Consider the following 24,057-nt stretch of genomic DNA (forward strand, 5'->3'; position numbering starts at 1 on the left):
TGTTCTGCTTCTCTTTTATTTGAAAACGATGAAAGGTGGCTGCACAGTAATGATGATAGCGCAAACTGTACTATCGCGATGAAAAGAAATGCGAACCACGGAAAGTGTGGCTTTTGGCACAGTCAGCGCTAGTGCGAGGATATGGGTCCAACTCCTATATGCTTTGGCTGTCACTGTTTTCAGTTGGCACCACCGTAGCGCAAGAATCTTGTTCCGGCACCGCGTGTGCGTTCCGAGTGTTAGATATGACTGGCAGATGATAAGCTTTCCTTGGCAATATTCCGTGCTAAAAGCCACGCTTTCCGCTGTTCGCGTGTATTTTCATCGCAATAGTACAGTTTGCGCTGTCATCATTACTGTGCTTCATCCTTTCATCGTTTTCAAATAAGAGAAGCAGAGCAGAAACGAAAATATTGCAGGATAGGGGGCGCACCATCGCACAGTGCGATCAAACCGGATGTGCCTGCCTGTCAATGGTGATGACAGGACGGGTGCGCACTATACCTTCAGTTATGCTTTGGCCACGCGCTCCGCTGTTCGCATTTCTTTCCATCGCGATAGTACAGTCAAACCTCGATATAAAGAAGTTGTACTTGCAGCGAAAAACATTGTTTTTCGAGAATTTCGTTATATTGAGCTTTTCATTAGTTCAATAGAGCTAAGATGGGGAAATAAAAATAGTTCGTTACATCGCAAATTTTGTTAAATCGAGGTTCATTTCATCGAGGTTTGACTGTATTAGCGAAGGGAGAGAGAGTGGGTCCTGCAAGTTTTTTCAAGTGGCGGCAAGAAATAAAAAAGAATCTTTGTTTGTAAGCAGGCGTTGCCAATCCTTCGGGCCCTCATTTTCCCGGTGTGCGACCCTGGTGACACGGAGGTGCGGCCTTTTCTTGTACCAAATGGCTGTCGTTTTAAAGAAAGGGCAGATAATTTTCGACTGTGCGGGGGCTATTGACGTTTGGCCAGCGGTTGGTGCGATCAGCAGAAGCGTTGCGGGTTCGCATCAGCAGACTGCATACAGAAGCAGTGCGGCAGTGCGCTCCATCAAGCCCTGCGTCTTTGGCCCCACATCATCCACATTACCTTCATGAAGCGTAATGTGGAAGAAGTGTCATGCTTTCGTGTTGGATGCAGGAGCAGATTTGGATCCAACATTGTTGGTTGACATTGTTCTGCCGTCAAGTAACACTAAATTGACTCATGTGCACAAGGACTAGCCGATAAACTGTTATAGTTTGTAGATAACTTATTTTTCTTCTGTTTTCATAGTTACTTTCCATAACTCGTGTACAGTGTGGCCCATCCGGCTCGTGGTGTGGGTAACATGTTGGGGGTCATACAAGTCCCGTGTTTTTCTTTTGAATGTCCCATTCTTTTTCTTCCAACTTATAGATTTCTTCCTTTCTTTTCGTAATGCAAGTGCATGAAGAGTATCAAAGTGGAAAAAAAGTGCATGTGAAGTGTGGGAAGCCAGTCACGTGGCAGAGGTATACCGGGTGCGCAGGGATTTGAGAACACTATTCCTTATCACCATAGACACCAGCAGGCTCATCATATCTATCTAGGCATGTGACTTCTTGTTGGTTGACCCCTTATCGTTCATACTGCGCAGTTTGTTCAAAGATGTAAGCGTACAGGTTGATGCAGGAAATGAAACGCCATGCTGTCCTCGTCGCCCTGGCCGCACACCACAGCGACTTGGAAATTGCCACCTTTCTGAACGTAGCCAAGTCTTTTGTTTACAAGGTGCGGACAGAACCGTTAAGTTCTGGCGGTGACGTGGCATCTGTGGCGAAAGGGAAAAAGCACAGCCAGCGGTCAGACATCGTCAGAACCTCTGATTTTCTCCGGCGGCTGCAAGTCATCGTAAGTGACTTGGCGGCCATTGCAAAGGAGCTCCAAGTCGCAGAGTTAACTGTTTGGCTCGCTGTGCATGAGGACTTGAGGTACCATTCCTATTGCATGAGGAGGGGGCAGTTCATGTCCGATAAAACTCGGGAGAATCGTCTGCTCTGGTCCAAGCGCTTGATAAGCAAGCTGAAGAAACTTGAGGAGCCTGGAATGCTCTGGTTTTTTTCAGATGAAAAGAACTTTGACCAAGATCAAAAAGTTAATCGCCGTAACGACAGGTGGCTTTGCGCAAGCGCTGATGAGGTGCCTACAGTGATGCACACAAAATTTCCGTGTCTGTGATGGTGTTGGCTGTTGTCAGCAACGAGGGTGACGTCATGCCACCACACTTTTATGCAGAAGGACTCCGCATTAATGCTACCGCGTACGTGGAGGTGCTTGCTACTGTTGTAAAGCTCTGGATAGAGACTGTTTTGAAAGGAAGACCTTATGTAGTGGGGAAGAGGGTCACGAACTATTGAGAGAGGACGACGACGTCCGGCAGCCCGGAGAGTGCGAGACAGCGACCGACGCTCTTGGGCCAAGGCTGTTGTTACGTAGCCCCTGTTTGTAAATAAACCCCCTTACAGTTTGGTGGAAAGGTGCTGGGTAGTCTCCTAGTCTCACAACTTGGAACTACAAAGCCGTACCCTGCCTCCAGCACCAGCGATGGCGGAAGAAACCACCACCCAAGGTCCCTCTGAGACTCAACCTACTGTCTGTCCCGGCGTGCTGCCTCAGCGTCATCCACCGATATTCAGCGGGACTGACGACCAAGACGTCGAGGACTGGTTGGCAACTTACCAGAGGGTGAGCGCAGTCAACAAATGTGACGATGCGACTAGGCTGACCAATGTCATAGTTTACTTGACCGGCGTCGCCAGTCTCTGGTTCCGCAATCACGAAGCGGAGATTCATAACTGGGCCTCGTTCAAGACCACTTTTTCAGAAATCTTCAGCCGCCCCGCGGTACGCAAGCTCCGCGCAGAACAGCGACTTCATGAATGCGCTCAATAACCCGGTGAGAACTTCAGTTATATTGAAGACGTCGTCGACTTGTGTAAGCGTATCAACCCGTCGATGCACGAGTCGGATAGGATCAAGCAAATCCTGAAAGGAATAGCTGATAACACATTTCAAATGTTATTGGCCAAAGACCCACAAACTGTCGCAGATGTTGTCAGCTTGTGCCAGAGTTTCGATGAATTGCGCAAGCAACACGCCCAAACTCGACGCCCTCTGGAACAGAATGACTCGATCGCGGCCTTGACTCTGGGTGAGCAGAATGCACTGTTGATTCAGTTCAAGCAGCTCGTGCGTGAGGAGGTCGCCAGACAACTCTCTCTTGTATCGAGCATGCCCGAGCTGGCACAGGCACAACATCTGGCCCCAGTCATACGCCAAGTTATCCAAGAAGAGGTCACTGACGCTTTGCCTTTCGCTCAACCGCCACCTCCGAAGTTTGCGCCCTTGACGTACGTGCAAGTCGTCGCTGCCGGGTCGTACCGTCAGCCAACCTATTCTTCCGCGCCGGCAGCCGTTCAACCAGTCCCCACGTTTTCAAATCCATGGCGCACTGTGGACAATTGCCCTATATGCTATTCTTGCAGTTATGCAGGACATGTGGCACGCTTCTGTCGCCGTCGCCCTCCTGTTCAAATAGACGTATGCGTACGATCCTAGACACTTTGATGGCACAGCATGGCTGCAACAATCTTCTTCGCCCAACCACCTGCCGTCTGCTACTCACCGATCTCCATCCCCCCGACGTCGCTCTCTGTCACCTATGCGCCGTCGGCCCTGCCCTTGTGACGCGGAAAACTAGGATGCCGCAGTTCCCGAAGCACGAACTCGTCGTCGTCGATCAATTCAAGTCCTCGCATTTCTCCGGCCAACCTCATCGACGTTTTTGTGGATGGCTTTCATACCCTTGCGCTTGTGGACACTGATGCTGCAGTTTCAGTGATAGACATGAAACTTTGCCACTTGCTTAGGAAGGTTACCATAACATCAAAGGGATTGTCCCTCGGTTCCGCCAGCGCAGACCATATTCAGCCATCAGCCGCCTGCACAGCCCTTGTCGTCATTCAAGATGTTGTGTATCCCATTGAGTTTCTTGTGCTACCGGCCTGTTCGCATGATGTCATCCTCGGTTGGGATTTTCTCTCTCGCCATCATGCCGTTATTGACTGTGCATGTACCGAGGTGGCGTTCTCTGCGTTGTGTTCCGCGTCGTCTGGCCCTACGTTGGAGAAGTTGTTGGCCGCGTCCCTTTCACCATGGACGAAGAACCGCAGATTCTCCTCTCTCCCAATGTCAAGGGCCAAGGTCGAACCCGGCATACCACGCAGACGTACACGCACACTTCTGGGTCCGTAATCGGCGTGTCGCGTCTCGAATCGAGATGGCAGCCCGAGCGGCCACGACGCTTTTGACGGCCGTAATTCGGCGTGTCGATGTTGAGTAAATTATACGCTGCACAGTCAGGAGTCCACGTTTTTGACGCTCGTAATTCGGCATGTTGTTAATCAGCGTCCAAACCATTAGAAAATATGTCGCTCCGTGACATGACTCAACGGCCAACATCTAAGGACCACCTGGCATGCAGCCGTTTCTGAAGCCGAGTTGAATTGGTTATTGTTGCGAATGGCGGATTCATTGAGTAACTGTGGAAATAAACCGTAGGAGAAGTATTTCTCAAAATTTGGGGAAAATGTGTTTTTTTTTTTTTTGGCAATATTCTTTTCTGCTGAAACCAACATTGTGTTCTCAAATACCTCACGCACCCGGTATAAGCGACGGTCCATTAGTGGATTAGGGTAAAAAGAGAAGATGATGATAATTAAAGAAGATAGTGTTCGTGTCACCATATTGCCTTCTGGCCTCTTTTTTCACACAAGTCGACAGGATTAACACCTGAACAGCCGATCATTAACGTCATGGCCACAGGAAAGAAGGCACTTGTCATACCGAAGTTCACCGGAGTACCCAAAGACATCCCATTAGACTAATGGCTGCAGCTCTTCGAGGTGAGGAAGAATACTGCTTCGTGGACAAAGTGCGACATCATTGGACACTTCAGTGCATACATTGACGGCGAAGCGTTGCGCTGGTACATCACCGCCGTTTGATATTGAAGGTGAATTGTGGGAGAAGATCAAAAATGGAACGCTTCACTAGCTTCACAGCGGATCGATTCCACGAATTCATCCACTACAACATCAAGGATGGACAAACTGTCAAAAGTAACGAAGAAAAGAGACAGCTGGGCCACCCCGCAGAACTGAAAGACAGCTACATCATATCGGGATTGACTGATGGCCTTCCTGCAAAGTTTGAGCTTGCTCTTGCTGGGCTTTCCCTCTCCACTCTGCGGCAGCATTTGACAGCAGCGCTGCAAGTAGAGTCGTCAATTCAGCGAACAGGAATGCAGTATTAGTCATACAACCGCCGACAAATCGCTCGTGATGTGCAGCCATGTGTAGGAAACCTGCTGATGCCAGTGGAGTTGAGTGCTTCTTGTCAGGAGACTGACTAAATACTGTGTCGCTGCTTGCCTTTGATGTCAGATGCACTGCCACGAGTGTCCACACCGAGCCTGTGTCAGCAGTCTAGCCGACCTTCAGGGAAACTGGAGACAGTGTTTAAAGCAATAATTCATTTCAAAGCTCTCATTGATGGACAGCCAGTTGGCGCGATGCTTGACACAGTGGCCACCATCATCTGCATCAATGAATTTGTATTCCGGAAACTAGAATGGCAAACAATGGATGAAAAACTGCTGCATCAGTGTAGAGCTAGTGACGTCTCCAAGTAAAACTTTGGGTTGTGTATTTGTGAAGTTGGACATTGGTAATTTGACAAAGACCGTTGAAGTGCACGTGCTTCCAGGCATGGGAACTGAACTGGTACTTGGTTTGAACAGTGTTTTATTTTTCAACTTCTCCATCGAACTCAACACATTGACCCATCGTCAAAGTGACCAGGTCCTCCATCCTGCTTCACAACAACACAGTGCATCGCTTAAAGGTGAATACGTGCAACTCGCTCCAACTCCCGATATAAAGCACTTACACAAGCCTCAGTGAACAGCACAACGCCTTTTTGGCAGGTACGATGGCATTTTTTATAAAAATCAAACCAACATTATGTGTATTTCATTCGAAGAGCACTGAATCATACTGGCTAATTATGTCCCCATGTATCGAGCACCTTATCAATGTTCACTATCTGACAAGATTGAACTCAACAAGCAAGTTAATGCTCTTTTAGTGCAAGGTGTGATCAGACTGTCTTTATCAGCAATGCTGCACCCGTTATTCTTGCAGAAAAGAAAGGAGAAGGTTGCAGACACTTTTGCATAGATTATCGCAAGTTAAATGCAGTAACAGTGCTAGACCACCAGCCTATACCTTACAATAATGATGTACTAGACCACCTGGGAAACTCCAAGTATTTTTCCATTCTAGATATCACCTCGGGCTACTGACCTGTTCTGACGCATCCAGATGACAGAAAAAACAATTTGTTACGTTCAGTGGTTACAAATGGCTTATGACCTTCGGTTTGAAAAATGCTCCCTCCACATTTGAGTTGGCCTTTAAGGGGGGACGCGGCTTTCGTATCGCGAAAAATGACCAAAAAATCGATTTTTTGAAAAGCACATATTCCGTTTCTATAACTCTTTCTTTATCTGATTCCGAAATATGAACGCTGAAAACCGCGTAGAAGTGCTGAAAAAAATTTTTGTAGCAGCCAACGTGGCGAAAAAATTCCGCGGAAATCGCGAAAAAACGGCGTTTTTCAAGCCACAATATCTCCGCAACGGCGCAACCGAGCGCCGCCATTTTGCCCTTGTTGGAAAGCGCATTTCTCCATCTTTAAATTTGCCGCGCCAGCAACCTTCTCCATTCAGAAGCAAGCGCACAAAAAGCAAATGTTTCAAGGCCGTTCCGAGGCCTCCGATTGGCCACGCCCGCCCGTCACGTGGCCAATTGGAGCTTCGCCATTGGTCTCGTTGGCGATGCGCGTCTTCTGCTACCGCGTCGCCGCGCGCAGGCCGCGCTTCTCGGCGCGCGATGTTCGTCTGTACGTGCAGTGTGTAGTTTCAGAAGCTTACATCTGATATCGCCCGTGACTCGCACGTCTGACATTCGCCTCGCATTGTTCGTGAGCACGTACGGAGCGTAGTTTCGGAAGCGGACTCCACAATTGATAAGCGCCTCCTCGCATCTCGGCTCGCCAGGATCGCCAGTACTTGCGGAACGTAGCTGACTTGTGTTGTGATACGCGCCTCTGTACATATCGGCTCGCTGTCAGTGCGTGAGGAGCTTAGTTTCGGAAGCTGGTTTGTGATGTGATATGCTACTCTGGTGGACATATCGGCTCGACGCATTCATCAGCGCTTGCGGGGCATAGTTTCGGAAGTGTACCGGTGACCATGGGTCGGCGACCGCTAAAGTACAAGACGGCTCGTGCTTACGGCACTCGTAAGCGAAAATCGCCGACGGTGAAAAAGACTGCTTCAGGGTCGCGTGGCCGTACTGAGCAGCATAGCCCAGAAGTCGCAGACGCGTAGACGAGGACTCCACATGCGAGCAAGAGGCGTACGCGTGCCGATGATGCCGTTCAGGAGCCGCCGCCGAGCACTTCACACGCGGCCGGAATGCCTACTTGTGTCGACGATGTTGAGGAGTCGCTCTCTGGCACTTCATACGCGGGCGAAACATCTCGTGCGAGCAGCAGTGGCACCGTTGAGCTTGTCGCACCGCATTCGACATCGTCAGATGCATCCAGCGATCGCGCCTCGGATGTGTCCGATTCTCGTCTCGGCACTTCGCACGATGTTGCTACGCCGTCTACAAGTAGGGGCGGCACCATTCTGGCACACCTGGAGCCGCGTTTTGTATCGGCCGAAGCATCCCGGGAGGTCGCCGCGAAAGTGCAAGCAAAACTAAGTTCGGTGTCGGCGACCGCGTGGAAAATGGAACTGACGGGTACGGAGCAAGCGGAGGAGTTTCTCATCTTCAGATGACTGCCCTGAACGCGCTTCTCGGCAAATCTAAGTGTGGGGGAAAGGTGGCCTCACTCAAGATTTAATAAAGAAACTTACAAATTACTATGGAATGGCCCTGTGTGACAACGACAATGTTCAAGACATGCAAAAAGCCGTGATGGCAACATATTATCATATAACATCTACCGATCAAGACCCCCATCATGACCTTTGCCCGCAGGGGCCCCAAAGTTGGTGCCAACATCAGGCTGCAGAAGCAGAGAAGAAGCCTCCACCTCCTCACAAGTACCGGCTTGGAAAGCATGTTGCCGAAGCATTGCTGCCCGTGTACCAACGCCTTTTTGACATGCAGCTCCTCAGCCGTTGCCTAGGAAAAAAAACCCAAAACGCTGCCGAAAGCCTTCATTCGGTCATATGGTCGCTGCTGCCAAAAGATAAAAATGCATCACTGGTTGCGACAGAGACAGCTGTCCATGAGGCAGTCTGCAAATACAATGCTGGGGCCCGCCGTGCGTATGCTGAGTATTGTGCAACACTTGGACTGCAACCGGGACAACATGCTCTTCGCAGAGCAGCAGGAAAAGGGTGTCTTGCGGAAAAAAAAGTCAAGCAAGGCACATCAAACCAAAGGCAGGGCACTCAAGAAGCCGCGCACTGAAAAGGACACAAAAGACTACAACCCCGGTGCCTTTTGATAATGTAAAATCTAAGGTACAACTTTGAAAGCCTTTTTCTCAAAATGACTTTTCTTGCTTCCTGCTTTGCTTGTACCACTGATTTCTTCGTGACCACTAGGTCTATTTCAGTTCCGTTTTTTTCCCCGTATTCCTGGATGTACTGTCCAGGGCATGACACTCTTGCTTTTCCAGTTTGACTTTACTACTATTAATGATTCGGCTATTTGCCCACAGCCTAAAGGCCTGTGGTACAGTCACCTCTTAAAAAATGAGAACTAAAAAAAATTACGTTGCAAATAAAAAAATCTAAGACTGTCACGACCTCAACCATTCATCTTAGAATGCACAGTGCTTTGCACAAGTGTTCTATCGTATTTATAAGCGATTCAGGCTTGGAACAAGGCCAGAAGGAGAAAAATATTGTACATAAAAAGTTCTAAAGATATCTTTATGAAATTTATACAGTAGTATCACAAAAACATTGCAGATAAGTCTGCCAATTTTCATAAAAATCCACACAGAAATAAGAGTTGGTATCGAAAGCCACGTCCCCCCTTAAGCACGTTGTAAAGAAACATTAGTCATGCAGTGTTGCGAAATACTTGGACGACATTGTTGTATATTCGAACACCTTCTTGGACCATATAACACACCTTGATACAGTTTTGTAAGATTTTGAACTTGAAGGAATTGAGATAAAACTGAAAAGTGCCAGTTCACACAAACCTCCATCGATTACTTGGGATACCGGGTCTCTGACGGTACTGTAGTGCTCAAGCAAAACAGTGTGGACGCCATTCTTTAAGTTCCAAGACTGACATGTCTGAAAGAGCTTCAGCGTTTCCTAGGCATTGTTAAAGGTGCCCTGAGCCACCCCTCGTTGGTGAAATAACATAGCCCGTGGGTGGCATACGCTGTTGTGAATATCTCAGCTAAGTTTTGCTGTCGTACGCGGTGCGTGAAGCTCGCATGCGGAGCGCGAAGTCTCCTTTCTCTCAAATGCTCTCGTTTAAACAGAAGCCATAAACCTCAATCTTTTCTGTGTGCTTTTTTTTCGTAATAAAGCACATTCATGGCTGCTATTGGTCGCTGCAGTTGGCTATGCTGCAAGGTGCCACCACGAGTCCACTGGCTAAGCGCACTGCGGCTCGCTGAGGGCAACCGTGTTTGGCTTACGTTTAGCGCCTCGTAGGCACCAAAATCGGAAGTCGTGGCATCTATGGTTATATCCAAAATGAAATGTGAACTGCACACCACGGTGACATTTCGAAGGCGGAGCGTTGTGGCCCCGTACCACTTCGCCGTAGCCTTTGCAGTGCAAGGCATTGAAGAAGGAACGGAAGCACAGTGGAGGCCGTGTTTGATTACTAATAACTCCGCTTCTGCTGAACGCATTAATGTACTTTTTGTGGCAAAGTATTTCTGAAATAGCCTATTTTCACTTCAAATGCCTTTCTCCACTTCGATAAAAAGCGGTTCAGGGCATCTTTAATATTTATCGCTGTTACATTGCAAATTTCAGTGACATAGCTTTTACACTGACCAAAAAGTATGATCAATGGATGTGAATTGCTGATTGAGAACTTGCGTTGTCCAGTTGAAGAAAGGAATCGCTTATAAACCAGTTGTGGCCATATTTGACAGCTCTAGGCCATGCATACTATACTGTGACACTGCTAGCAAAGGTATTAGTGCAGTACTGAAGCAGACGAACGATTATGGTAATCAACTATGCCATTACTGAGTGCCTCATCATTGTTAATGCCATTGACAAGTGGCACTGTTACTTACACGGATCACCATTCACCTTCATAACTGACCATGCTGCATTGCAATGGCAAAAAAACATCAAAAAGCCTGAAGGACGTTTATTGTGGTGGTCTTTAAAACTTTTCATGTACGATGTTAATATCAAGCATCAAAAATGCGCCAATAAAATCACGGTGCACTTTCCCGGAACCCCATTGTATAGCTTCTGTCTTGTAAAGAACTCCAGCTGCACTATCATGACCGCCCACCTTGCAAACGTTCAATTGAGAATGGTATGTCGATTGTAAGACACAAAAGAATCTGAAAAGTCAACATGCCAGTTGCCTTGCGACCCAACCTTTTTCAGAAAGCACACAACCACTTTGGACACATGAGCTTGAAGAAAACTTGGAGGCTACTCTCACAACAGTATTACTGGCCAGATATAATAACCGACGCGTCAAAATACATTCACTGGTGTGGCATTTGCCAATGCTGCAAAAGAACAAAGGGCAAGAAGTTTGGATTTCATGAGCAAAACCACCAGCAGAACAGCCTTTTGACCTTGCTATGGATGCCATTGGAGGTTTTGTGGGATATGGCTCAATTAAGGCGATTTCTTCATTTGGTCGTGGATCGCGCCACGCGTTTCATTTGGGCTTGTGCTCATAAGAATGAAACCTGCAACTCCTACATCTCGTGTCTGAAAAGTGTTTTCCTCGCTGGGCAACCTAAGAAGTTTCTTTCCTATCGTGGTACTGGATTCACCTACGGAAAGTACAAACAGTTGATGAAGCATAAAAATATCTCAATGTAATGGCATGACCGAGCGCACCAATCACAATTAGGACCCAGCTCCGCTGCAAAGTCAAAGCGGAACCTCAAAGACTATGAATGCAACTCCTGTCTGATGTGGTGGCAAAATACATCAGAACACCGCATAATGTAACTGGATACCCGCCGGCATCATGTCTTACACACCTCATCTCCAACCCAATAGGAAGCCTTCAACAAGTGAGAGAAAACGCTGTTTGCAGTTGGTGGCCAAGTCTTGTACGAAACATCATGGCATCCTAACCAAAGAAACCGAAGTGCCGCTATGGAGCGTCTTTATCGTATTCTACGGAAAGTTTCTGCCGTCGACTATATTAACCGCACCGTGTCGCACCTTGGCCGACAGACTGACATTGTGCATGTTAGCAGACTACAGAGATATTAGCCTCATGAAGTCGTGCTCTCCACTGGGGGAGGGGGAAACAACACAGTCAGTTAGTAGATTGGGGTAGAAAGAGAGAAAGACAACGATTCAACAAGGTAGTATTTGTGTTGCCATGTTACCTTCTGGCCTCCTTCATAGCATATCTATACATATGTATGTATGTATGTATGTATGTATGTATGTATGTATGTATATAAAGAAGCCACAAACAATGACACCAAGGACAACATAGGGCAAGTTACTTGTATTTACTAAGTGAATTAAAGAAATGATAAATTAATGGAAATGAAAATGGGTAGAAAACAACTTGCTGAAGGAGGGGAAGGATCCCACAGTATCACATCACGCGTGCGATGCTCTTACCAATAGAGCGACCGTGGTGGTGTTTTCCCATCCACTTTCTGGAGTATTTTTTTTTTTTTTTACTACTTGAACTAACCCTGGGAGTGTTAGCCAGGGCCAGCACTCGCAAACCTTGGTGGCGGATGTGGAACATCCTTTCTTCAGCAGGCGTCATGAGTATGATCTTTTTGGTTGAAGGCAACTTGTCAATAAACCCACATGCTACCTGAAGGCATCAATGTTGCCAGATTCGAGACCCTCGTTATGGGATGAACAAGAAGAAAGGAAACCGAGGAGCCCAATTTTTATTTATCATATAAGAAGCCAAGAAACAACGACACCAAGGACTGCATAGGGCAACATCAGTTGCACTACAGTTAAACCTGCTTATAACGAACCTCCATATAAGGAATTCCTGGATATAACAAAGTTTTTCTATTCCCCACCGTTGCTCCATAGAAGCACATGTATTTGAGACCTCTACGTAACGAAGTGGCAGCGGGAGACCCCTTCACAATAACGAATTTTCCCCGCCGACAACCTAGAGATTTCGCCCCAAATTTTGTCATTTTTGCGCGAGCAGCAACCGGAAGCACCTTCTCCGCCGCGACGGAATTCGAAGTGGCGGAGTTGCGCTTGGCGCACTCGAATTCACGGCGACTGCGAGGCGAGAGCGAGCGCACGTGTGCGTGCCAGCGTGCGCAAGGCGGGCTTGCATCCCTCAACCTGGCGATCTTGCCACCGTGGGCGTGACCTTTCCCCCTGCCTTCATTCAAACCTGATCCCGCCGCTTGCTGCAGCTGGCCTAGCCTGCCAAGCCGGCACTCTTCTTTTCCAGTTGATGTCGCCGAAGAAAAAAAAACTTTTTTTTTTTTTCAACCCGCTAGCAGCGCCACCCATTGGTTACTGCGCAAGTCTCCGCGCTTCACTAACTTGACACTAGGTGACACTATACGACGCTACGACGCCATCCTGTCACTCGCTCTTCGTCCCAGTTTTGCCCGAAAACTGGGACTTTTTTGTTCATCACAACTTCAGTGTATTGGGAGTAAATCTTGAGCGATAGTTGTATTTCTGTATGAAAGCATGAGGTACGCGGTACTGTAAAGGATTTTTTTCCCCTCTCTTTTGGTCACGGAAAATGGGTGCGCATTACAATCGAGGGCGCGTTAGAATCGAGTAAATACGGTAATCGTTTCTTTTTTTTCTTTTTCATGCTGAACCTGTAACGAAATCGTCTTTATAACGAAGTTTTTCGGGAATTTGTCAATTTCGTTATATCCAGATTTAACTGTATATATATATATATATATATATATATATATATATATATATATAGTGCAACTGATGGTTTTCTGCTTCGGACCGCCATTAGTTGCACTTTGCTCCTCGAAGAGGCAGGAAGACATGTCTTCAGTGAGCTCCTTATCATTGATCGGGGACCTCAAAGATGAGCAACGTAATGCTAATGCATTTCTTTCGCATTTACAGCTAAATTGCCACTGCATATTTACTTGTATACACTCTATATTGTTGAACTCTTATGTGCTCTTTGTTTACTGCCGCGCTTTCTGCTGTGTTTTTCTGCTCGCTGCCCTCTTGGACCAATTAAAACCTCTTTTTTTTTCCCCGCTTATGTAATGGTTGTGTTTGTTTGCCTTCAGTCTCCGTCATTCTTCCACAACATCGCCACATGTGCATATCGCACGAGTCGATCATCAAACTAAACAAATTCATTAAATACCACTCCAAGGTTTAGTGCGTCCCGGGTGGAAACATCAAGTTGAAGCCTGCGTCACTGCTGGCGCTGTCGTTGGACAGTGGTCCCCGTGGTTGTGACACTGGTTCAGAGCTCAAAGAGGCCGAGGTGAGATAACATTCGCTTTTCACGACTTGCTGGGCCCTTGCCCCCGCCAGGAAAATTGAAACTCGACGCCTATGTACTGTCAGGTTTTTTTGCGTGCTACTTCAGTGGCAATTTCATGCAACATAGAAACTCTTCCTTTGTCGTCGCTTGCTTCCGACGTAAATTCATCAAGTTTGCAAATCCCTTCATCTGTCAAAGGGCAGACGGACCTGCCACACTGGTTTGCCATGGCATTCCTGTTGAGGCAAAGCGACAGAGCACGGAGACATTTGCTCCACCTGCTATTAGAAATTTAACTTACAAGTTTTAGGTGCTTTTACGACCTCTCTATAGATAATAAAACAAGTATGTAATGTTCAGTTTTGCACGAGTTGCTTGCGAGGCGGGGAATGGGCTGAAAAGACAAAACGAGTTTACTCGCGAGTAGCAATCAAAGGGTTAAAAAGTAAAGGTGGGCGAATATCAACTTTTTAAATACGAATCGAATATGGAATAGAATATCGAATAGCAGGGGTGGTACTCCTGTGTCAATTGTGCCATTTTGACACAAACACAAATTCTTGCGCCAAACTGCGCCAGATCGGCTTTGGCATGCGTGCTCTGGCAGTGGCCGCGAACAGCAAGCTGATTTAAAATATCATAAGCCATTCCACTCTGTGAAGGTAGATGACCAGCGAAGCTGTTTAGCACATGACACAGTGGTGCCACAGAATTTTAATCAAAGGTATGAACACTTTTTTTATTGTCTTGAGCGGCGGCGATGATCATCGCGATGAAAGGCACACACACACATTTATTTTCAACTGCTGCGGCCGATCAAATTCTCATCCTCGTTCTCGTCGTCGCTCTTCGTAGGCGCGTTGCTCCTAGGGAGTGCGCGCTACACGCGGCCTCCCCATTACGACGAGAGAAGTGAAATTCAAAATGGAGAACGGCAGCTTTTCCGCTATCATGAGCATCGGCGCAGGAATATATCGTTCGATCGTAGTGCCACCAATGTTTTTGGATTTACAGGAAAGCATGCGCCGTCCACTCTTCCACTTTCTAGTATGCTATATATAGGTGCAAAGTGCGCTTCTCCTACACGCTTCGTGTCTGTTTATTCTGGGTGTCGTTGTGATTTCGAAGTGCACTGCCATATCCCATATTCCATTACTCCACCGAAATTCAGATTAGCCTGCTCCAAACTGCTTCAAAATGAGACTTTATCTGCTTCAAATTGTTCCAAAATGAAATTTAGTCTGCTCCAAACTGCTCTAAAATGACTTTGGGTAGTCCCACCCGTGGAATAGTGAAAAGCAGATGTTGAGCCTGTACTGACTAGTGCAAAAACGTCGGCTAATTATCAGGGGCAAGGGATCAGTTTAACACAAAGTTATAATTGTCATTAAAGAAACTGCATGAACAGCCTCTCAAAATCTTTAAAGCCTAGTCGCAAACTAGCCTTCGAAAAAGGAATGGCTGATGTATGACTAGCTTTCCAAAAATGCTAAATAAATGGTTGGCGAAAAATCATCAGAAGTTGGGGGGGGGGGGGGGGAAGAAAGAAAAGCTGCTGAAGAACTTGTGTGCCGTAGACACATGTAAAAGGGCCTGGTGCAAGGAAAACAGCAGTGGCCATAGCGTAAAAGAACTCCTACATGACTAGACTGCCAAAAGGACTAAAGGACAAGACTAAGCAACAATTCCAGATTGTCAACTAAGCTTCTGTTGCGAAACCAAAAATAAGCTTGCATTACCCATTTTGTTTTTGCATTGCTTCAAAAAATTTTGTTGTCACTTCTGATAATTTGCTATACTTTGTTTAGCAGATGGAGAGCAGTAACTAGACTTTAACAGTCAGTAGTTGCGAAATATTTGGTTAGTTTATATTGTTCAAAAATACCAAATAGTTTCTTTTTGAATATGCATAGTTAGTGTGTGTAATATTCTATTCGTATTCGTAACTTTCAATATTCGTCCATCCTTAATAAAAAGCTGTAGAACCTTGACACTTCGATTTCTTATATTTGCAAACTATAACGATGTGATGCACAAACTGCAGACAGCATACTCAGCTGTCTGCAGTGAACAGCGTTACCACATCTATATTCATTTCCAAAAATTTTCATTCGCTGCTGCACTCAGTGTGGTATATAAGTTTCTGGAGCACCTTAAAACTTAAATGCTTTGATGTCATTGTCATGAGAGTTAAGGTTGTCAATATCAGTTGAGGCATCAACAAGACTGATTCTGTATGAGCAGTGAATCAAAATTACATGCTTAATATGCGTTGTAGGACCCTTCTTACGCAACTTTGTGTGGTTTTTAGTTATTTAATCTAGCTGCAGGGCAAATGCCTTTCTTGTGAACAATGTTTTGTGAGGTGCTGCCACCATAAGTTTAGGTGTATGGCTAAACCAGGAAACTTGTAATGACTAATGGCCTCGAGCAAATGCTCACTGGTCATGGTGATGATGCCCCATTAAATTTTAACATTATGATGTGTTTAAGATTACTTGTGGGCCACATTTTTCAAGATGAACATGTAGCCCCCGAAATATGGTGAAAGTAAATCAATTCTGGCTCTTAGCACACACTTTCTTCCTTTGTGTTCTTATTATTACTACTATGATTGTTAAAGTGTTGCCATATATTTTTTTGTGCTCATTGCAGGTCTTTGTGGATGTGGCAAAGGCTTCTGCTGAAAACCTTGAGCGGCTTTCAGAAAGCGGCCATCTGGAGAGGCTGGTGAAAGAAATGGACAAGAATGATGTCTTAGTTCAGCTGAATGCATTGGAAGTGCTGACTGAGCTTGTGTCTTGTAGCCATGGTTTGGATTATCTTGAGCGTACTGGCATTATATCCAAGCTCCGTCAGAAGGCTCTCAACATTGGTTCTGACCCCCTCGGCAACTTTCTGGGCCCAGGTTTGTGTCGTCTTGTGTCAACTTCTTTCTTTGCCTTTCTATACTACACTAGTGCTCACATGTACCCAATATGTCGCACTAGCTAGCCCATCAATTTACTATTCTAGATCAACTTGATCATTCAGCCTGCCATGATGCATATCTTTTAATCTTGGCTGCTGTGTGCACCAACACAAAGGGGTTGGGGGGAGAGGAAAGGTGATTTGGACAGGAAGTCGGGGTAATGCACCTTTTTGTGCTGTTGAAATCTGTGAGGGAACTATTTCTTTACGTGTGTAGGGACGATGGGCAGCCACATTACACTGCATACCAGGATGAGCGAAGCATCTTGTGAAGGTCTAACAAGGTAGCAGGTTATTATATCGTGCCAAACTGCAGCATATTCTGCATATGTATATTATACATCTGCACAGTATGTGAAAGTGTGGTTGATGCACACCAGAAAAAAATATGTAGCCATAGCTGATTAAACCTATTTTTTGAGGTCAAAATACAGTCATAATGAGGTATGCAGCAGGCTGTTATGGGCTTTTGGCCATGTAATGTGTAACGAAGGCTGCACTTGCTCTTTAACACACTAGTGGCTGAAGGTACTTTGTTGCCACTTATTATCTTTTGGCCTCTTTTGTTTCAAATGTTGCAGCATGACTGCATAGTACAAGCATTTTTTGAAACTGGGAGCAAGCAGGAAATCTAGCATGATGCTATATCGGTGTGCACTTTAGTCTCTAGTACTAAACTAGTGCCATGTTCATGTTTTATTAGCATGTCCTAAAGTGTCCTGATGTTATTTCAGGAGTGCTCAAGTTTTTTGGCAGCATGGGTGTGACCAGCCCCCAGCGATTGGTGCTTGATTACCCTCAGGTCCTGGGCTTTATCTTCGAAAGTGTGCAAAGTGATGACCCAGCATGCCAGGTGGTTGCTGCTGAAACAGTGGGTATCATCAGCTCCACCATTCAAGGAAAACGTGTCCTTCAGTCACATGGTGGGTACTGCTCATGTCTTTCTATGTTCTCAACAGTGCAGCAATGAGATTGAATGCATGCCTTGATGAGAGACATGGTCACTACACTTATGAAGGGCCCCTAATATTTTCCTGAATTTGTTTTAGTTAGCAAGTACAGTGTGTTTAGAGCATCCGGTCATGGTAATCTTGGCTGTGACCACTTGCTCCGAAATACTATTGTAGTACTATTTTTTAAAATAATGCAACAGGGAAGGTTCACGGTATCCTTCAAAAGGGGGGTTGCTTGCTGCACACTTTCTTCTTCCTAACAAAGTGAAATATAATAGTTGTGTGGAATCCTTCTGGTAAGAAAAAGAACTCTTTCTTCTTCCTAACAAAGTGAAATATAATAGTTGTGTGGAATCCTTCTGGTAAGAAAAAGAACTTACTTGCATCATTTCGTACTGTACATGTAAAGCCGTTCAGTGGTTGACCTAATTTCGTCAACTGATAAGCTTGTAAATAAGAAGCGACTGAAAGGTGATCAGAACTGGCGCACCATAACCATGACAGCAATGAAACGCATGAAAAGCATCTCACCGGATGTTAAAAGAGGGAAGTGTAATACTACAGCACCGCTCATAGTTTTAAAGGGATACAAACATGGTGAGATTGCCCAAGCATGTAATGAATTGCTTTGCCTAAATCGATAAAACAAATTCATAAGCTATGAAAGCAAGAAATGCTTATTGAATCACTGGAAATTATCGAGCCGAAGTTAGCAACTCCACTTGTTCACACAGCAACAAGTGCCTCTCTGCAGCAATCACAGTTCTCCCCAGCAGAATCATTCTGAATGGCCACCAACCACATGCATCTGCCTTTCTCGCTGTATACTAATAAGTGTTGTTATACCTTATATTGAACCGAAACGGATATTTGACAACTTCAAATAGTGAATTCCTGAATAGAATGCAAGTCGATAGCAAGAACTATTCAACTCATATTACAAATCTGAAATATTCATACACCTCTACATTTAATCAATGGAGCCACTGGTTCCATTTTATGTTGCATGCGCATTACGTTCTAGCTCTTTCACCTTTGTTGACATTAAACATGGTGCGCGTCTGCAATATTTTAACTGTGTGTGATCTGCAAGGCCAGCGTGAATAGATGAATGAACTTGTGGGATGCCCAACATAAAACATATAACGACTGTTTATTAGCGTAGTAGCAGCGGCGGGGCGAGCATACCGCCGCTGCGCTCAAACGGTTAGCGAAGGAAAGCGTCTTTCTAGCTTGGCAGCTTGGGTTTATAGTCACCGTCGGTGACGTAAGCCTCCGGTGACGCTGCGGTGGCACTGTCCCTTATCGGAGGCATTGTGCAGCATGTAGCCGTGTCACACCGGGCTAGCAAGTGGCGAGGCGGAGGCTGCGCCGGTTTGTGCGCAGTGTGTCACCACATCACCCCCCCCCCCCGCGGAGTGTAGAGCCCTCGGGGTCTGTAGAAATCTGGGAGGCGTACCAGACGTCCAGAGCGTGTTGTGACCGGAGCGGGCTGCGATGTCGGCGGCTGCGGATAGATGCCTGTGGATGGAGTGGCGCTGCCCGGTTTGTTCGCAGCGATGTATGCGAGCTTGAGCCAGTCAATCCAAACGCGGACGTTGTTCCCGTTCAGGCGCAGAGTGAAGTTTTTGTTGCGCGATGAACGACCAGGTAGGGTCCGCTGTAGGGTGGCTGGAAAGGCCTGCGGATGGTGTCGTCGCGGAGGAAAGCGTGCGTGCACGATGCTAGCTCCTTGAACACGAAAGGTGTAGGCTTGCAGTGGTGGGCTGCAGGTGACGGGCGTAAGGCGGCGATGGTGCGTTGGAGCCGGGCGACAAAGGCGGTGGGATCTGACGTTGTAGTGCTGGAAGGCAGTGCAGCGAGAAATTCACCTGGGAGATGGAGTGGTTCCCCGTAGACGAGCTCTGCTGGTGTAGCCTGGATGTCCGGCTTGAAGGTGGCACGAAGACTGAGATTGACAGCTAGGATGGCCTCGAGCCAGGTTGAGTCCGGGTGGCACATAATGGCTGCTTTGAACTGTCAGTGGAAACGCTCGATCATTCCGTTGGCGCAGGGGTGGTAACTGGTGGTCCTCAAGCGTTCAAAACCGTTGGTCAGCCCGAGGAGCCTGAAAAGGTGCTACTCGAACTGTCGTCCTCGGTCGGTGGTTATGCGGCGGGGGGCGCTGAAACAAGCAATCCAGCCGGTGAAGAAGGCCGAGGCGACGTCTTCCGCGCTGATTCCCTCGAGGGGCCATCGAACCGGGGGCCATCGAGCCGGGGGAAAGGGTCCTATGATGTCGAGGTGGACGTGCTCAAACCGACCAGAGGGCTGAGGGAATGTTCTGAGTGGTGACGTGACGTGCCTGGTGACTTTAGCGCGTTGGCATTGAATGCAGGAGAGCACCCAGGTGCGACAATCCCGCTGCATGGAGGGCCAGACATAGCGTTCAGCCACGAGGCGTGTAGAGGCGCGTATGCCGGGATGGCTGAGGTTGTGGAGCTGGTTGAAAAGACCATGGCGATGGGACAGGGGCACATAGGGCCTGCTTTGTCCTGTCGACATGTCGCAACAGATTGTGGTTGTCGACCCTGGAATGGGAACTTGTTGCAGCTGTAGTGAGGACCTGCTTGATAAGTTCCTGCAATTCGGGGTCCGTAGTCTGAGCCTCGGCGAGGACGTCCGCTGTTATCTGCACAGAGTTGATGGCTACTACACGTGAAAGCGCGTCGGCGACCACGTTGTCTTTTCCATTGACATGTTAGATGTCGGTGGTGAACTGTGCAATGAACGAGAGTTGGTTCTGCTGTACAGGCGGGATTTTCGCGACGTTCAGAGAAGGCCTAGGTAAGAGGCTTGTGGTCGGTATAGATGGTGCAGTTATGTGCTTCGAGAATATGGCGAAAGTGTTGCACTGCTTCGTATATCGCCAGAAGTTCTCTATAGTAGGCTGGCAAACTTGTCGGGGCGGTGGTCGTGATTTCGTCAGTGGAACTGGCGGTTGAAGGGGTCGTTTTCCGAGCTGCGAGTTTCTTGGAGAAGAACGCCAAGGGATGCCAGGTGTTGTCCACGCCTTGCATGAGGGCGGCGCCGATGGCGAAGCTAGATGTGACCGTGAAGAGTCCCAAGGGAGCGTCTGGCACGGGATGGGTGAGAAGCATGGCGGTGCAGAGGGCGGCTTTGCATTCTTCGAAAGTTTTCGCTAACGTCAGTGTCCACGTGACGGGTTGATTTCCTCGTAGGCCAACCAAAGTATCGTGGAGGGGAGCCTGGTAGTCGGCTGCGTGCGGCAAGAAACGCCTGTAAAAGCTCAGCATGCCGAGGAAACGGCGAAGGTCTTTAGCGGTGGTGGGTTGAGGGTAATTTTGCAGGTCCGAGATGCGTTGTGGCAAGGGCCGAGTTCCCTCAGGTGAAACTTCGTGGCCGAGGAAGCGGACGACGGAAGCGCCTAGCGTGCTTTTTTTTGGGATATTCACGAGTAGACCATGGTCATCGAGGCATTGGAACAGCAGACGAAGGTGCCTGTGGTGCTCTTCGGCGTCGCAGGAAAATACCAGTAAGTCATCCAGGTAAACGAAGCAGAAGTCGAGGCCGCGGACGACTTTGTTGATGAAGCGCTGAAAGGATTATCCAGTGTTCCTCAGGCCGAAGCTCATGAAGGGAAACTCGAACAAGCCAAAGGGAGTGATGATTGCCGTTTTCGGGACGTCATCCGGATTGACAGGTATCTGTCTAGCACGGAGAACACGTGGCAGCCATGAATGCGATGGGCGAAGTCCTGTATGTGGTGGATGGGGTACCTGTCCGGGATGGTGCGCGCGTTGAGGGCACGGTAGTCCCCACAGGGCCACCAGCCTTCAGTCTTCTTCGGCACAAGGTGGAGTGGCGAGGCCCCTGGACTGTTAGAGCGGCGGGCGATTCTTTTGCGGAGCATGGCCTCGAACTCTATGTGCACGCGGTCCGGAGCAAGGCGACGGGCGCGGCAGAAAACCGTTGGGCCTGAAGTGGTCCGGATGTAGTGCACGGTGGTGTGCTGCACTTTGCGTGGCAGTCCACTGGGGCGCGTCAATCCGGGAAATTCGGCGAGGATGGTGTGGTACGGCGAATTACTGTCAACACTGAGTACCTTGATGCTTGGCTGTTGGGCGGTCGTTCGCTAGCCTGGTGTGGAGTGTCTCATTGTCGTGTCGATGAGGAGGTCGTTGCGGCAGTCCGGAAGGAGGTTGTAGTGGGCCAGAAAGTCTGAGCCGATCATTGGCTCGGCGACGTCGGTGATGACAAAGTTTCAGTGAAGGTCATGACATAAGTTTCTGAGCTGGATGTGCAGGCGGAGCGAGCCGTACATCTTGATTGTGGAGCGGTTTGCCGCACTTAGCTCGAAAGACGTAGGCGGACGAGGACCTTGAAGATGGGATCGTGGGTACCAGCAAATGTCGGAACCGCTGTCGACAAGGGACCGCTGCTTCGTGATTTGGTCGGTGATGAAGATGCGATGGCCTCTGAGTTGGCAGCTTGCGGCCGTCTGTACGAGCTGCCGTTGGCGTTTTCCGCATGTCCCACGGAACAGGGTGGTCGACAATGCTGGGCTCGGTCCCCGAAGCGTCGGTGGTAGTAACACGGGCCGTTGTTATCAGGTTGCCGTGACGAAGTGGTGTTAAGGTTGCGGCTTTGCAAGTGGCGGCGCTGTTGCATTGGAAGACGTTCACCCAGGCGTTGTTGAATGGAGGTGAGCTGTCGATCGATGTCGTCGATACGGCGCGCAAGCTCTGTGGTGTTCGGCGGTGTGGCAACAGCCTGGATTGTGGGCGACAACTGCGGCAAGGAGGCCTCGATGACGCAATCAGCAAACTCCGCAAGTTCGTTGAGAGGTAGCCTAACCTGAGCCTGCAGAATTGCCTGGACGTGCAGCGGGAGTCGTTGGAGCCAAAGCGCTCGTAGGAAAGAATCGGCTTGCATGTTGCCTGCGAGCGCACGCATGTGGCGCAGGAACTGCGAAGGTTTGCGCTTGGCAAGCTCTGCGGACTGAAGTTGTCGTATCTTCTGTTCTTCCGAGAGCGACAGGTGGCGGATAAGTGCAGTCTTCAGGTGTTCATAGAGGTCGGCCGTTGGTGGGTTGGCAAGGATATCCCGGCCCTCGTTGGCATAACGTGCGTCCAGGTGGGCGACGACGTAATCGTAGTGGGTCCGGTCTTGCGTGATGCGCGCCAGGCAGAACTGTGCCTCGACTTGGTGAACCAGACCTCGGGCGAGTCCACCCAAAACGGCGGAAGCTTGACGGCGACACTCCAGGTGTCGTATGAGGCAGCGTGCAGGATGGGATGCCTTCTGTAGGAGCTGTGACGTCCTCAGCGGAGCCGGCAGGCACGGCCTCGGTTGTGGAGGCATTGCGAGGATGCTGCTGTTGCTGGGTCTGTAGTTCCTGTTGAAGTTGTTGCACTTGCTGGCAAAGAGTGGTGAGGACTTCTGGTTCGGCCATGGCGGTGCGGTTTGTTCGGTTTCCGGGTCACCAGATGTGGGATGCCGTGTCGATGGAAGGACACATCCCAACATGAAACATAACGATTGTTTATTAGCGTAGTAGCAGCGGCGGGGCTAGCATACCGCCGCTGCGCTCGAACGATTAGCGAAGGAAAGCGTCTTTCGAGCTTGGCAGCTTGGGTTTATAGCCACCGTCGGTGATGTAAGCCTCCGGTGACGCTGCGGTGGCACTGTCCCTTATCGGAGGCGTGGTGCAGCATGCAGTCGTGTCACGCCAGGCTAACAAGTGGCGAGGCGGAGGCTATGCCGGTTTGTGCGCAGTGTGTCGCCACAAACTGAAACATTCAAGAAAATATTTCATGTGATTGAAATTTGTGTGCACTTTATGGGAGTTTATTTGCTGAAGCAGTGAGTGGTTGTCAAAGATGCCCCGAAAGAAAGTAAAGGTTGTTAACATGGATATCATTGTCATTTAACTTATTTTTTGTCTCCATGCCCACTGTAGTCACAAAATCTGCTTTCTTACAGTGTGGTATGCCAACATCGTTCAACAGCTGCAGTGTGCTGTGAAAAGCTGTGTGCAGAACACTATAAGCACAGTGTTCTGTGTATTACTAAGCTGTATACTAAGCTGCATTAAAGTGCAAACAGGAAAAAATTATCATGTGCCACACATATATGTTTCCTTGCTTGCCTAAAAAAGCTTGACATGGTCAAAATTCCTGGTCAGATGCAAAGTTCTGGGGCGTTGCAGCCTGTGAAGCTGCATTGTACTTTTAAGTATGATTGATAAGCTATTATAAAATGGTAAGATTTGATAAGATGATGGAGGCAGGTGGTGCATACATATGTGCTTTTTGGAATCTTAAGTTGGTTGCATTGGTTGGAGTCGGGCGGAAGATTATATGAAATAAATG

General features: G+C 48.0%; 1 protein-coding gene across 4 annotated transcripts in view; it reads left to right on the forward strand.

Annotated features, from left to right (window-relative positions):
- Nucleotides 1-24,057, forward strand: part of LOC119436830 (26S proteasome non-ATPase regulatory subunit 5) — a 74,056-nt gene that overhangs the window by 14,281 nt on the left and 35,718 nt on the right. For all 4 annotated transcript variants that reach the window (XR_005189129.2, XR_005189128.2, XM_037703822.2 and 1 more), the window contains exons 4-5: nt 16,416-16,668; nt 17,465-17,653. Coding sequence is in view for 2 of the 4 variants with exons in the window: in XM_037703822.2 (XP_037559750.1) it covers nt 16,416-16,668; nt 17,465-17,653 (442 nt within the window). In the remaining 2 variants the exon portion in view is untranslated. The remainder of the gene's footprint in view (nt 1-16,415; nt 16,669-17,464; nt 17,654-24,057) is intronic.

Source organism: Dermacentor silvarum, chromosome 1 (assembly GCF_013339745.2).
Source record: "Dermacentor silvarum isolate Dsil-2018 chromosome 1, BIME_Dsil_1.4, whole genome shotgun sequence".
NCBI classification, from domain to species: domain Eukaryota; kingdom Metazoa; phylum Arthropoda; class Arachnida; order Ixodida; family Ixodidae; genus Dermacentor; species Dermacentor silvarum.